The sequence below is a fragment of the Leopardus geoffroyi genome, chromosome X (genome assembly GCF_018350155.1).
Source record: "Leopardus geoffroyi isolate Oge1 chromosome X, O.geoffroyi_Oge1_pat1.0, whole genome shotgun sequence".
NCBI lineage: Eukaryota > Metazoa > Chordata > Mammalia > Carnivora > Felidae > Leopardus > Leopardus geoffroyi.
Window position 1 is genome coordinate 99,725,227 of NC_059343.1, and position 15,482 is coordinate 99,740,708.

The 15,482-nt window shown below is 37.7% G+C and overlaps 1 protein-coding gene across 6 annotated transcripts in view; it reads right to left on the bottom strand.

Annotated features, from left to right (window-relative positions):
* Positions 1 to 3,213: 3,213 nt before the first annotated feature.
* CUL4B (cullin 4B) overlaps positions 3,214 to 15,482 on the bottom strand; it is a 41,091-nt gene continuing 28,822 nt past the window's right edge. For 3 of the 6 annotated variants that reach the window (XM_045470587.1, XM_045470589.1, XM_045470590.1), the window contains exons 13-21: positions 13,780 to 13,884; positions 13,214 to 13,324; positions 12,673 to 12,764; positions 11,481 to 11,588; positions 10,269 to 10,382; positions 9,124 to 9,229; positions 7,843 to 8,015; positions 6,041 to 6,193; positions 3,214 to 3,310 (exon numbers count right to left, since the gene is read on the bottom strand). In XM_045470587.1, coding sequence (XP_045326543.1) covers positions 3,215 to 3,310; positions 6,041 to 6,193; positions 7,843 to 8,015; positions 9,124 to 9,229; positions 10,269 to 10,382; positions 11,481 to 11,588; positions 12,673 to 12,764; positions 13,214 to 13,324; positions 13,780 to 13,884 — 1,058 coding nt within the window. In that variant the 3' untranslated portion in view covers position 3,214. The remainder of the gene's footprint in view (positions 3,311 to 6,040; positions 6,194 to 7,842; positions 8,016 to 9,123; positions 9,230 to 10,268; positions 10,383 to 11,480; positions 11,589 to 12,672; positions 12,765 to 13,213; positions 13,325 to 13,779; positions 13,885 to 15,482) is intronic. The other 3 variants (XM_045470588.1, XM_045470591.1, XM_045470592.1) reach the window with 1 other exon arrangement.

The window sequence follows — 15,482 nt, forward strand, 5'->3', positions numbered from 1 at the left end:
AAGAGCATCAAAAAGAACAAAATACATAGAAATACGTTTTAATGTTCGTTTATCCTGATAGAGAGCATGCTAGCGCAAGCGTGAGGGAAGGGCAGAGAGAAGTGGGGGGAGAGAATCCCAAGCAGGTTTCACGCTGCCACCATAGAGGCCAATAAGGGGTTTGACCTCACGAACCGTGAGATCATGACCTGAGCCAAAATCAAGAGTCAGACACAACCAAATGAGCCACCCAGGCACCCCTGCTCTTTTCTTTTTAATGGGCAATTTACTTTGGCAATTTTATGTAGATGATGGAACAGAACACATTTATAACACGTCCTGCCATTCACAGTATAAATCAGAATGGTCACTAAAATAAAAAAAAAAAAAAACAGCTAATGTAAAAAAAGATGTATGGATACTAAGATTAAAAAACAAGCTTTTGAAAATCTTGAGACACAGTTGCCTAAACAGCATCAACTAGTTTCCTGAACTGTACACACATGTACAAAGATAAGAATTTTCAAGAGTATGGCAAGACCTCATGTTAAGACTGTTCAGCAGACTCACAAACTGGGTTCAAAAAAGCTTCCTGATTCCTGGCTTGGTAAGGTTCTTGAGGAGCATCTTAACAGTGAGAGTATATGACCTAGAATTCCTATGAATAGAAAAGGAAGATCAAGTGCCGTTACTAAAAACCAAAGTATTTTATCTTTTATTCTTCCCTCAATGTAAATCTAGTTTCATGGTGACTTTATGAAACTATTAAACTTTTGAGAATTTGAATGAAACCGTGTTTATACTTGCACTTGATTTTTCTACAATACTGACACTTAAGAATAAATACTCACCTTGAGAATTCCTGAGAATTTGACTCACCCTCCTTCACATTCCTATAGCATTATCACCAAACCACCACAAACATAAAAAAGAGAAAATTTTAAATAACAAAATTGACAAATGTGAATCCATGAAGTCATTAGGAAGATGCAAAGTTCTGTGGTTTCATAACTTTCTTACAATACTTCAGTTTTAAAGATCTTCTCCAGAAACTTTTTTTAAATAAAAGTTTTATTGGAGAAAAATAGAACCACCACGTACACAGGGAAAAGAGCACAAAAATTTAACTGATACAGAACAACTGAAAGTCACAATTACCCAATGTTTTTTGCAATTACTTGTCAATTTCTTAAACAGCTCCCTTCAACTTTTTTTTTAATAGTCTTGCCAATTTTTCAGTTGAAACAGCATCAAGTTTTCAAAAAATTAAGAGCCTCAAGGAAGGGACCAGCTTTCAAGATAACAAAAGTGACACCAAGAGTCTCCTCCTAACAGGGACCAATTCTACCTAGAAATTCCCTAAGAGTAACTATTGAGTCTTGTGGGATAGTCTGTATATCTCAGAGACCACCTGGGATGAGTTAGAACACTGACAGAGATGGTCCAGTGTGGAGAGAGGACAAACAAAATAACTGCATTTCCTTGTCAGATGAGCTCATGCAAGGAAACCAGGGAGAAGCTGAGAAAATATAGACAATGGCCACACTCAAAAATAATCAGGAAGGCATTCTAAATACCACATATTGTTAACAGTGTGCAAGTTGATGCAATCAGAGAAACAGGCAACTTTTTAATAACAGCTGGTCACAGGTCTTGAGAACTCAAGAAAACAATAGTAGACACAAGAGCCAAATGTCTCCTCAGTTGATGGTTAGGATCTAGGTATTTTTTCTAATGGCTCCAAATAGTCAAGGAAATCTACTGTTGCCAAAAACATCAAAGCAATTCTGATTTTTAAAAATCCAAACAAATTTTCTGCTTCTCCTCCAAGATCAATTCTCAAGGAAAAACCAACAAGCAAAAAAAAAAAAAAAAAACAAAAAAAAAAAAACAAAACAAAAAAACAACAAAAACAAAAAAAACCAACCGATGCTACAGAGAAGCCTTTTTACTCACATTACCAATTTGAATAACAATACTTTTGCTATTTTCTATGTATGAACAATCCTAGGACATTCCCCTGAAAAGTAGATGTCCAGTGGCTGGCTATGAGAACTCTTCAAGAAATTTTGAAAGGAGTAAGATGAACATAATACAGATTTTGGAATTCCTGACTAGGAGGTATATAGGGAAAACAAAGGAAGAGGACCTTTATATCTAGGTCTTTAGGAAGTGAGAAGAAGGATGAAAGGTTTATTTAGGAACAAAAAGGAGCTGGGGTGCTTCCCAAAAAAACTTTGGTAGAGAAAATAGGAATGCTAAATCCTAGGAAGCCTGTAACAATCTAACAATTGGTCCAAGTTAAAGATAAAACTGTCCAAACAACATTAAAGTCTAAAGGAAGTTGAAAACTAGTTGATGATTTTTGCTTCTGTAAAAATTTACAAAACACATGGGTTTTGGTCTCTTTTGCAATGTTCATATTGTATTCACTTTTCATATGACGAGTTGGATTTTTTTTCTCTCTTACCATATCTTCCAGTACAGCTGATCAGCAATTTTCTATTTCAGCTATTTTTATAAGTACCTGTTAATCAGAACAGTAAACTCAGGGCTAAGCCATATACACACATCCCACAGTCATAGATGGAACACCTTAGGATGTGTATATACAAGAGATTACATAAGCAACTGTCCCTCTACTTGAAAACTTGTTTCCAAATACGTTTTTTTTAAACATCCCTTTCAGTGTAACAGAACATTACTTAGTAAAATATCAATAGCTACGACAACTTCTTTTTCTTTTCAAGGGAAATCACAAAACATGTGAACAACCAAGTCCAGGGTGGTTTTTCTATTTGATAAATACATCCAGAACTCTGTACAGTAAATAAAGTTTGCATGCAGTTTAAGTATCTTTAAATGACATTTTAAGCAAATAAACCTTTTGCTTCATAATTAATGGTGTATAAGAACCCCCCCGTCTTTTTTTTTAATAGCCTTAGGGACCTCTTCCCCAGTTCCAAAGAGGAATCATGAAGACCAGGTACTTTCTTAAGAATTTTCTGCACATCATACTAAATAACATGCAAAGAGTTCAACAACATTCTTCTTAAAGGTTAAGTATTAACTCTTTAAATGGGCATGTTAACCACTGAAAAAGTCGACTCAACTATTTCCATTACACTGCTTCATTTGGTCATTGGTAGTATAAAAGAAGTCAAATAATATAGGATCAACAGGTTAGTTTATCCACTGCTACTGTATATGATACCAAATACTCAGAGGCCAATGTTTATGCAATATAATTGTATTGGTTTGGATTTTCTTTATCTCTTTCCATGTAATCCCGATCAATTAAGGATTCTATTCTCTTCTTAAGATCAGCAGGCTGTAAAAGAAGGCAAATTTTCAGTGCAAACCTCATCATCATTGGCTCAAGCCCATGTACCAACACCCCATTAAAAATTTTTTTTGGCTGACTAATTTAATGTATTTTATCTCCTTACTTTTTTAAAGAGAAAAAATATAAGAAAATAAAACCAGATTAAGAAATGTTTTTATACTATACATATACTGTCACATCTTGTCGTATCATTATACAATACTGCTACTTTTCTATTTTAAAGATAGCTTTAAAATTTTTTTTAATGTTTATGTTTAATTTTTTGAGAAAGAGAGCTAGAACACGAGTGGGGGAGGGGCAGAGACAGAAAGGGAAACACAGAATCTGAAGCAGGATCCAGGCTCTGAACTGTTAGCACAGAGCCCGACACGGGGCCCAAAAACTATGAGATCATGACCTGAGCTGGAGTCAGACTGAGCTACCCAGGCAACCCAAAGGAAGTCTTTTAAGAACCAGCTATTTTCAGGGAGCCTGGGTGGCTCAATTGGTTAAGTGTCCAACTCTTGATTTTGGCTCAGGTCATGATTTCACGGTTCATGAGTTCAAGCCCTGCATCAGGCTCTGCACTGTCAGCACGGGTTTGGGATTCTCTCTCCCTTCTCTGCCCCTCCCCTGCTTGCATTCTCTCTAAATAAATAAAACATTTAAAAAAAAAGAACCAGCTATTCTCTGCACAAATACAAAAGACTAACTTATCGTAACTTCACAGGAGGAATACATTACAGTTTAGGAAACCAGAATGCTATTTAGTTTTGCTAAGAGAGTCTGAAAAGACTAAGTAGACCTTAAATTTGGGCAAAAGGTAGTTCTCAAAGTCAGGTTGTATTTTTATAAATTAATACTTAAAAAATGTGCTGCAGAAAACACTATTTACAAAAATACTACAACAAATGGTCTGATAAGTGAATTACCATTTCATTATTCAGGTCTCTGTATTTCAGGTTTAAGATTTACCTGTTATCTACTATAAACAATTTGGATATCTGAACTCTACCTATGGTTGAAAAATCAAGAAAGCTTATAACTTGTTCTCATGTTTGCATTCTTCGCTCTTGGATGACAAAATCTCATTGTCTTTTTGTATCTAGCCTATTAAAAAAAATGTAATCTTGCTAATAGAGTTTTTCAGATTGCATAAAATGGCCACTTGAGAAGGCTGAAGAAGGAAAGTGGTCTGATGGGGAAGCTAAAAAACAGTATTACAGAAATCCTTTAATTGCTGTAGCACCAGTGATCTCTTTGGCTGGAGGTGAAATGGTTGTAAGGCAGAGCATATGGGTAAGAGTGTGATAACGAGAAGGCAGTATTAGATTTGGAGAAGAGAGAAAGCCTGTCTTATTAGCATTAATTGCTAATGAGCACTTACTACATGCCAGGCCCAAAGCTAATAAGTTTTGTACATATATCATACCTCATTTAAGCCTCACAATAAACCTACAATTTATTTTTTCTTAATTTTTTTTTAACATTTATTTATTTTTGAGACAGAGAGAGACAGAGCATGAATGGGGGAGGGTCAGAGAGAGAGGGAGACACAGAACCCGAAACAGGCTCCAGGCTCTGAGTGGTCAGCACAGAGCCCAACGTGGGGCTCGAACTCATGGACCACGAGATCCTGACCTGAGCCGAAGTCGGACGCCCAACCGACTGAGCCACCCAGGCGCCCCTAAACCTACGATTTAAATAGATTATCCCCATTTTACAAAACAAGACGAAGTGATTTACCTAAGCCTAAAGGTCATGAGAACCTCAAGAGTCAAGAGTTTATCCAAACTCTATGAAGTCTTTATCATAACAAAGGTTTGGAAATCTTCTCAAAAAAAAAAAAAATTGAAAAATAGGCCAGTAAAACACCACATTGTCTAAGCCTCTTTAATATTGAACATCTACACTGGAACATGTCCATTTAATGACCAATTTCAGGTTGCCAGAACTGCTAAACTTTTCAAAAAGATGCCTAATGATGGCTAGTTATCTGTATAGAATTTTTTCTTTAAAGTTTATTAATTTTGAGGTGGGAAGGGGCAGACAAGAGGGAGAGAGAATCTCAAGTATGCTCCCCACTGTTAGCACAGAGCCCAATGCGAGGCTTGAACTCATGAACAGTGAGATCATGACTTGAACTGAAGCCAGGCACTCAACTGACTGAGCCGCCCAGGAACCCGTCTCAATAGTTTTTAATGGACACTTACATAAGCTAAATAAAACAAGATATAACTGAAAATAACCAAATCTGTCAAAATATCAAAGTAGTTCAAAAAGAAAATATAAACAAAAATAAAACAAGATCAAAAGAAATAATGTGAATGAACCTGAAAATTTTGCATTTAGCAGCTAAACTTTCAGGTATAAGAAGAGCTCTTATAGTTTTCCCTGTTGTCACAGCTATCCACATATGATAACAAAGGGTTTTTTTTGTGGGGGGGAATCACAGATATATGAGCAGTAGAAATCAATCTATGTTTTTAAGATTCATGTCTGGGGACGCCTAGGTGGCTCAGTTGGTTAAGTGTCCAACTCTTGGGTTTCAGCTCAGGTCACGATCTCTGTTAGTTTGAGCCCCACGCTGGGCTCCACACTGACAGTGCGGAGTCTGCTTGGGATTTTCTCTCCCTCTCTCAAAATAAATAAACTTAAAAGAAAAGATTCGTGTCTGAAAATCTAACATGTTCTTTTTATGTAACAAGCTCAATACAAAAATATACAAGTACCTACCTTTACTGGAAATTTCAACTGGTTGTACACTTCTGAAACAAGAAGATTGTGGCTAAGCGTCTTTCTCATCTTCATGATTCGAACAATTGCAGCATCAATTTGGTACTGTCTGTCCTGAAATACTCTTTCTGTAGTGCTTGCTTGTTCTTCAACCTAACAACAAAATTTTTTCAAACTTAGGAACTACACCTGAAGTGAAATTTGCTTACACAAACTGAAAATTTTAGGGCCATGACATACTGTAAATTAATGATTTAAATATATTTAATTATTTACAGAATGCTTATAAATACAGACGATGACAGTAAAAACAATACCTTTCTGTCCTAATTATATTGTCCTGTACCAATGAAGTAATGCCAATATTGGTTAATGTGTCATAAGGGGTTATTGACCAGATTTCTGTATGACATTAGCTTTTCCGTAGAAGTGATGGACTCTGATCTCTGACTTAAAGCATAGTACTAACTGGAATCAAACTTTTTAAAAATTATTTTATAATACATAAATCAGAAATGCAGTGTTAAGTTATTATAGTGTTCAAAACCACCAGAAATTTAGGTTGTTTATGAGTCAGTTTATCAATTTTAATGCTAAGGCAAAAATGTTCATCTTTAGCACCTAAGAGTTTGGGCTTCTTGCAGCCCATTTCTTTCTGACACAGCATAAATGCTGTAAAAGGACACAGTAATCTTCTAAGGGAATATGACACCTTTGATGTGAATGTGTTTTAATAAAACAGGAACTTGTCTGAGATACTGCCCTCTGTCTCACATTAAAATTTTTCCTCATGTACTGCATTAAACCTTTGGAACTGAAACCAAATGATGTCAGGAAATGCCGCAGTTGTTTGTTTCCACAATACAAGTCCCTTACAAATTCAAATAGCAGAAACAAAAACTTCACTGTTAATCAAAGAAATACTAACTAAATCATCCAGAGTTTTCACCCAGCAAATTGGTGCAGATTTAAAAAGTAAAACAATCTGGGGCGCCTGGGTGGCGCAGTCGGTTAAGCGTCCGACTTCAGCCAGGTCACGATCTCGCGGTCCGTGAGTTCGAGCCCCGCGTCGGGCTCTGGGCTGATGGCTCAGAGCCTGGAGCCTGTTTCCGATTCTGTGTCTCCCTCTCTCTCTGCCCCTCCCCCGTTCATGCTCTGTCTCTCTCTGTCCCAAAAATAAATAAACATTGAAAAAAAAAAAAAAAAGTAAAACAATCTTTAGTGCTGCTGGTGAGGGCACCAGTAAGACAGGCATTCTTGTTGCTAGACAAGAGTATAAATTAGTCCAGTCTTTCTAGAACACAATACAACATCAGTTTTAAGATTCTTAAACTGTTCATACTCTTTAACCCAAAAAATACGTACCTCCATGAATTTATCATAAAGTCTCAGAGAGATTAAAGTACAAAGATATTTCCGGCAGTTTTGTTTACAGCACTAAGAAATTAAGAATTTAATCGTCCAGCAGGCATTGGTTGAATAAATTATAATGGCCATGTAAAAGAACACTGTGTAGCCAATTGACATTTTATGAAGATATTTAAGGGCATAGAATATTCTAAAGACTTAATGTTAAGCAAAAAAAGCAGAATACAGAACTATCTTGAGTATCAGGCCCAGTTGTGTGTACTTCCCCCCCACCCCAAAAAACTGCAAGATCAAGTACTGAAATATACTGAGCTAAATATAAGCACAGAAAACGTTAGTGCCAATAGTACAGGTATGAAACCTTCTTTATACATTTTTATTATGAATACATGTAATTCCAGTGCATCAGGACAAGGAGAATGCAAAAGAGATACCGTTTCTTTCATCTGGATTTGATTGATCTTTATCCTGAAAAGTTTGTGTTTGAAATCATCATTACAAATGAACTTGTCACCATCTTCAATATCTTTGCCCTTTGGATTTTTTGCCAGAACTCTAGCTTTGCCACAGGCCAATGACTGCAGTGTTCTCCTTAATTCTCCATCCTCTGAAGAAGAAATAGTGGATTATTTGTTACTAGCTCATCAACATAAACAGCTACGTTCATCTCAATCTAGCTTCTACCCCATCCCTCGATTAAAACTGTTTCCTTTTTTCCCCAAGGTCAAGGTCTTCCTCTTTGCCCTATCCAATGGCCTTTTTCCTGTGGTTCTCTAAAGGCTCCAATTATTCCATGTGAATAACTACCAAATCTTCAGAAATGACATCTCACTTCCTTCTAGTCCCACATTCAAAAGACACCTCCACTTGGCTGTTTAACTATCATCAACTCCAATATGTCTAAAATTTTATTCATAATCTTCCCCATAAAACTGTATATTCTAATTGTTAGTCCTGAAACTACCAATCCACTCTGGTGAGAAACCCTGGCATCATCTTTTAACTGTCCTTCTCCTTTTTCCTTCATGTACCTAGTAGCTGCTTCCTTAGAGATAGATGCCTCTTCTCCATTCTCGTTGGCCTCATTCAAATCAAAGCCCCTTATTGGTTTAAGCCTGAATTACCCTGACTAGTTTCTGGACTGGCATCTCTTCATCCTCCAAGCTGCCCTATTGTCTATTGATTCCAGGTAAGTTGTGTAAATAAGCCACTTTCATGATGTCTCATACTTGAGACCCTACAATGCAGGTTTCATTTGCTAGATCTTCAAGGCTCTCCATGATCAGGCTCTATTCATCTTACCTACCCTTATCTCACTATTCGATGCTGCAGTTACATTCTTCATGAATCCTGCCCACACTGTGCTCATTCTTACCAAGACTTTTCTCACACTATCTCCCCTGGCAGCATATGCCACCTCCCTAACTAAAACTTGAAGGCCACCTCAAATATCACCTCCTTCATGAAGGATTTCCCAATTATGCCAGCCCACAGACGTTTCTTGCTTCACTAAACTCTTAACACAGTCCTAGTCAGCCCCACAGATTGATACTTATTGGCTGTGAAATTATTACAAATGTCATTTTTCCCTTTCCCCATGATTATGAGTGCTAAGAGGGATTATTCCTTTGTATCCCCCCAGAGCTCTTAACCTTAGTGGAATGCACACAGCAGACACTGAATAATGCTTGCTAATTGATTGACTCAACACAAACCTATTCCGGTAGCCTGCTTGATCTCTTCTAAACTGAACTCCTCTCCCTCATTAAACATTAGCAGCACCAGGGTTTGAAAGAGAGAGACCTGGAGTTCTTTTTTACCCTGTTGGAGAAACAGCAGAGTTTAGCCATCATTTTTTAAAAAACACATGAAAATTAATCAAATCATCAATAATCTTTAACAGGAAAAGCATTTTTCCTTCAGTGGATTTAGAAACGTGGATTAACATTATACAGAAAAGCCGTACGTTCAGTGTAGGGTTTAGGTGTGATCCTACCTGAAATAGAAAAGAAGGATTGGGTGACCTTTCTATGGGTCTTTTTAAAAATGTCTTGTAATTAAAACAGAACAACAAAGTAATGAAAATTAATAACTTGGCCTTATTGCCTGGGTGGCTCAGTCAGTTAAACATCTAACTTCGGTCTAGGTCACGGTCTCACCATTCCCCAGTTTGAGCCCCACGTCAGGCTGTGTACTGACAGCTCAGAGCCTGAAGCCTGTTTCACATTCTGTGTCTCCCTCTCTCTCCCCTTCCCCTGCTCGCACTCTGTCCCTATCTCTCAAAAAAAAACAAACATTAATAACTTGGCCTTATTGCATCACTACAGATTTTTTTCACAAGCAGCAAGAAATCACTATTTCAAATGCATTTTCAACTTGTTAGATTCAAATTAGTCATGAAAAGTTGCAGGAATTTTTTGAAATTAGATACGGGAACTATTCTCCTTTACATCCACTCTATTCCCTAGCTCCCAGAAACAAGAAGGTTCCTGTCAAGAAGTGGAAATGGGAATCCTGTCTCCACAGGTGGGGAAAGGATGGCAACAAAAGGGTTACTGTTTGTGGTTTTGCAGCAGAGCCAATTCAACCATGAAGACCACATTCTTAATAATATACACAAAGCAGTCACTGTTATATATTTAGGATAAACTTGTAAAACAAATCGTCAAGTTAAAGGAATGACCTCTGTGGTGAGCATAGTATAACGTATAGAGAAGTTAAATCACTATGTTGTACACCTGAAACTAATGTAACATCATGTGTCAACTATACTCAAATAAAAAGTGTTTAAAGGAGAAAAAAGGATGACCTCAACAACAAAAATGAAGATGAACACTAAGTTATGGGAACATCTACTTACCTCTTTAAATTCTGCCTTTAGCACACAGTGTCCTAGGGTTGACTGCCACTGAAGTTTCCTGCCGCTATGTTTGCCTAGGTAAAATGTCTTGAAAATCTCCTGAAGTTTTACCATCTACAGTAAATAAAATACAGCTTTATTTAAGCTCTGTATCCAGTATCGCTTTCACCATTCTTTCTATTCACCTCATGTATAATAATTTCTGGAAGCTTTTAGTATCAGTTTTTATACCTGGTAGGTCCACTGATCACTTTGATGTAAAGTAATGATCTGCTAACTACCAAATCTAATAGCATTCATCAGCCTTTATATGCTTCGATCTCTCTGCAACATTTTGGGGCTCCTGGGTGGCGCAGTCGGTTAAGCGTCCGACTTCAGCCAGGTCACGATCTTGCGGTCCGTGAGTTCGAGCCCCGCGTCAGGCTCTGGGCTGACGGCTCAGAGCCTGGAGCCTGTTTCCGATTCTGTCTCCCCCTCTCTCTCTGCCCCTCCCCCGTTCATGCTCTGTCTCTCTCTGTCCCAAAAATAAATAAACGTTGAAAAAAATAAAAAAAATAAATAAACACCCCCTCTTTTGCAACATTGCCCTCCGGTGGCTTTGTGCCTCCATATCATGCTGCTTCCTTTACCTCATGACTGCTTTTTTGTTGGTTTCCTTCCTCTTCCTACCACCTGCCAGATGTGAACCTTTTCCAATGTTCTGTCTCAGCCCTATTTTTTTCTATTTCTACATTCTTTTCCTCTTAATGAGGGAGATCTCGACCCCCTTGGCTTCCATGATCATCTCCATGAAGGATTCTCAATATCTATCTCTAGCTTTAACCCCGCTTCTAAGCTTCAGTCCTGAGTTAAGACATTTCCCCAGAATTTAGGATGGATTTACTCAAGCCCATTGACTCAGCAATCCAACCCCCAGGTGATATATGGGCAAGAATTTTTGAGAGCTGGGCAGAAAGATGGGTGCAATCTGGAAAACTGAAAAAAGAGTCATGAAAATTGGCTCTGGACCCAGAAACTTGACATCATTAACTATGCTCTAACGATTTAAGTACAAGAATAATAAAAGGAAGAGCAAAATATTAAAATAGTTGGCATTTGGTGTTGGCATGCTGACACAAACCTTTAAAAAGTATCTATTTTTCAATGACAAACAAAATAGAAGCATTATGTATTTCTGTGCTTATAACACAAGTCCTGAACAGCAACTCTTACCTCTGGTGGTAAGTGGACTTCCATAGGCACATATGTTGGCCAATAACCCATTGTCAGGATATTCACAGTTAATTCAATATTCCCAGGTACATTCTGGTTTTGCATATACTACAATAAGATCAACACACACAATGAGGTCTTTAAAAAAGTGCATACATTTCATGTCATAATAATAGCCCATTCAAGAAGTTCCCCATTATAAAATTACATGCCAACACTGACCATCTTTAAAATAAAAGGGAACTGTTATAAAAGGACTATAAACGAAGCCTCTATCAAATGCATTAGCTAACATTTTATTACAAAGGCACACAAGGATCATGTGACCTCATTAGAGGCATTATCGACTTCAATAATCTCTCACTCATGGCTAGGCTGTTATAGGTAGAATCTCATGTCCATTCTTTTCCCCCTACCACCTGCAGTCCCCACCTTTGGAGACGCCTAATGTGACCTGAACAACTTGTAGCAACCCCCATTCCTCACCCCACCAGCCAGCCCAAGTATCCAGTTTTTCACGTGCTCCACTGCCTGCTTGCAGGGGGTAACCTGAAGTGGTGAAGGAAGAGGAAGGGGAAAGAGCAAAACAAATAAACCCTATTCTGCCACTACTATGGGAATGTGATCCTGCTGCTCTTTCTCTTGCGTTGTCCACTATCATTTCCCACCATAGCAATATAGTGGTAAAGAAGCCATTACAAAAACCCTGAGAGGAAAATTTAATTTGCTATCACTATTACCTATGCTCTTAAATGTTTCAAAATCATCTTAACCAACATCTACAAAACCGTGGATCTAAGCTTTTCATTCCCAATGGCTCCAAAGGCCTTTTACAACCATTTTATTGAATCTCCTCTCTCCCCATTGCGAGCTTTGAACATATAAATCACTAACAGTGACTGGATGTTAGAGAAAGCCCCATTCTCACGATCTAGCTACAGTTTTTCTTGTCCCGACTTCAGTTCGATGCATTTTATTTGCTTTTGTGTTACCCTGGGTGTATACTGGGAATAAATTCTGAAGTAGGTCAAATATATTCCATTGGTGATTTCTCTAATGTGAACATCATCTAAGCTGCTATGATGTATTTACAACAAATGTAGGTTCCTATTTATCCTCTTCAGTGCAAACCACAGAAAGGAAATAACTAAATACACTTAAGTTTGAGAAATTAAGTAAGAGTTTAACTCACTTTTACCTGTTTGAACTGAATCATGATGTCTTTAGAAAGTTCCATGTCTTTAAACATTCCTTCAAGTTTGCTGGTGAAAGCAGCTCCACATTCTATTAAAGATGTTTATACATTTATAATATTTTAAAGTGGTGAAAACAAACAATTGAAAATTGAAAACATGAAATGTAAAATGTATTTTAGCATGAAATATGATCTGTAACTGTTCATAAGAATGAAAAAATCCTTACCCCAAAGTGTATGCCCCACTAATTCAGAGCCAAACTCTTTAATCCTGTAGTAACCTTATCTACTATTTAGGCATAAGATAAATGGAAAATATTTATACAAATAATAAAAACAAGAACAATGCTTTATTTTCTAAAAAACTGCAACCGCTTTGGATATGTACAATAGGATGGAAACCTCATAAACTTAACTCAATTTACATTTTCATCATCTGAATAATGATTAACGAAAGAGGCAAGTAATTAAATAAAAATTAAGGTAACATTGTCCCTCAGAAATCAAAGAAAAGGAATAGAAAGAATGACAATCATACCATGTTTAAGTTTGGACAACATTGATTTTTCAGCATCTACAGATGCACTTTTCCCAACTAACAGGCGCTTGGCTAAATCTTTCTTATAGAAGGCCTCAAAAACATCCTTACCTATGTTAAAAAAATAAAATACAGCTAAGTTTCCAGTAAAAAGTTCTGACACAATTGCTCCCAAGTGCTTAATAAATCATACCATTACTCCAGGTTATTTAAATTTATACATTTTACCCAAGTTCGTTAAATGCAACAGACATTAGAGGTACATATTTATGCTGGACATTTCAAATGTTCTTTGCTGTAAAGAAGACTACATTAACTTTTCTTTAAAAAAGTTTTAGTCAACTGGTGGCTTTGGCATTAACAGATTAAAAAAAGTAGCAAAAATCAAGGCTCTTAATAAGTGGAAAAGTCAAAGCACAAGGCAATTAAGTAATATTCCACAAGTACCCCAATGAATTAAATGCAACAAATCTAATACAAATTTAAATATCTAACTCCCAAATAAATACTCCCTCCAGGTTGAGTGCTCTGTTCTAAAAGATAAATTTTAAGGCAAAAACACTTACCATAGATAAATCTAAATATGATCATAATTTTATCCAACATTTTTTCAAGTTCTTCATCTGTAGCTTCTTTGTTGCCTGCGCGAAGCTTTGAATCTACATACTTAGCTAAAATGGGGGGAAAGTTTGTTTAGTGATCATTAGTATCCGTAAGATACTAGGCACTATATACACCCAAATAGGAGTATGGTACACTGAATTTTTCAATGCTTCAGAGATATACATGCATTTCTAAAGTCTCCAAAGTCAGGGACATCAGGTGACTTATTCAACATCACAGAGCTAATAAATACCAGAGCCTGAACTCAAACCCAAGTTTTCTGGCTCCATATCTCATGTACTTTCCACTATCCTGATGGTTAGTAAAATGGGGTATATGTATCCTGGGGGAGGTAGTGTATACAGTACCATGCTGGAGTCATCAAAACCATTGACGGTGGGGAGGGGGGGTCCAAGATGGCAGCATAACAGCCTAAACTCACTTCCTCCCATGAACAGACCCCAGCTACAGCTCCATGGAGCATTTTGTTTTGAAAAACATCTGAAAACTGGATGAACTGCTCTCTACAACAAAGGATAAAAGGATCACAGCAAGATGGGTAGGAGAGGCAGAGACACGATATTGTAACACACAATAGGGAAAGATTTCACCAGTCACGTGCTTCTCTTGGAGGAACAAGGGATTGGTGCCTTACTTCGGGCACCCTGGCCTCAGTGATTTGCAGCAGAGAGATGAGCCCCGGGAACACCTGACTTAAAAAACCAACAGATTTTGTGGCACCTGGGTGGCTCAGTTGGGTTAAGCGACTGACTTCAGCTCAGGTCATGATCTCACGGTTTGTGGCTTCGAGCCACACGTTGGGATCTGTGCTGACGGCTCAGAGCCTAGAGCCTGCTTCAGATCCTGTCTCTCTCTCCCTCTACCCCTCCCCCGCTTGTGCTTTGTCTCTCTTTCAAAAATAAACATTTTAAAACATTATAAATAACCAACAGACGTGATTTCCAGGGATCCCAAAGTACTCTAGGAAATGGGGATTCCCCTCTTGGAGGGCTCCCTTGTAGCCTGGCTCACCTCAAGACCCAATGAAAAAACAGCCTTTTGAAAAGCACCTAGACTATACGTGGAAGATAGGTTTGCTGATCTGGGGGCAAAGAGATACAGGTAATATACTCCCTGAAGATCAAGGTGCTAGAATCATCATTGCACTTTCCACATAGCTCACTAGTACAGGTAGATGAGCTTGCATGTGTTAACTGAATTCAACAATACACTGAAGGGTGCCTGGATGGCTCAGTCAGTTAAGAGTCTCGACTTCGGCTCAGGTCATGATCTCACGGTTTGTGAGTTTGAGCCCCATGTCGGGCTCTGTGCTGACAGCTCAAAGCCTGAAGCCCGCTTCAGATTCTGTCTCTCTCTCTCTCCGTCCCTCCCCCACTTGCACTCTCTCAAAAAATAAACATTAAAAAAATAAAAACTGTTAAAATAAAAAAAAACCCAATACACTGAAAGGATCATACACAGTGATCAAGTGGGATTTATTTCAGGGATGAAAGGACGGTTCAACATCCACAAACCAATCAACATGATACACCCACATTAACAAAATGAAAGGAGAAATAATATGATCATCATTAGATGTAGAAAAAGCATTTGACAAAATTCAATAGCCATTTACAATAGAAACTCTCAACTAAGTGGGTGTAGG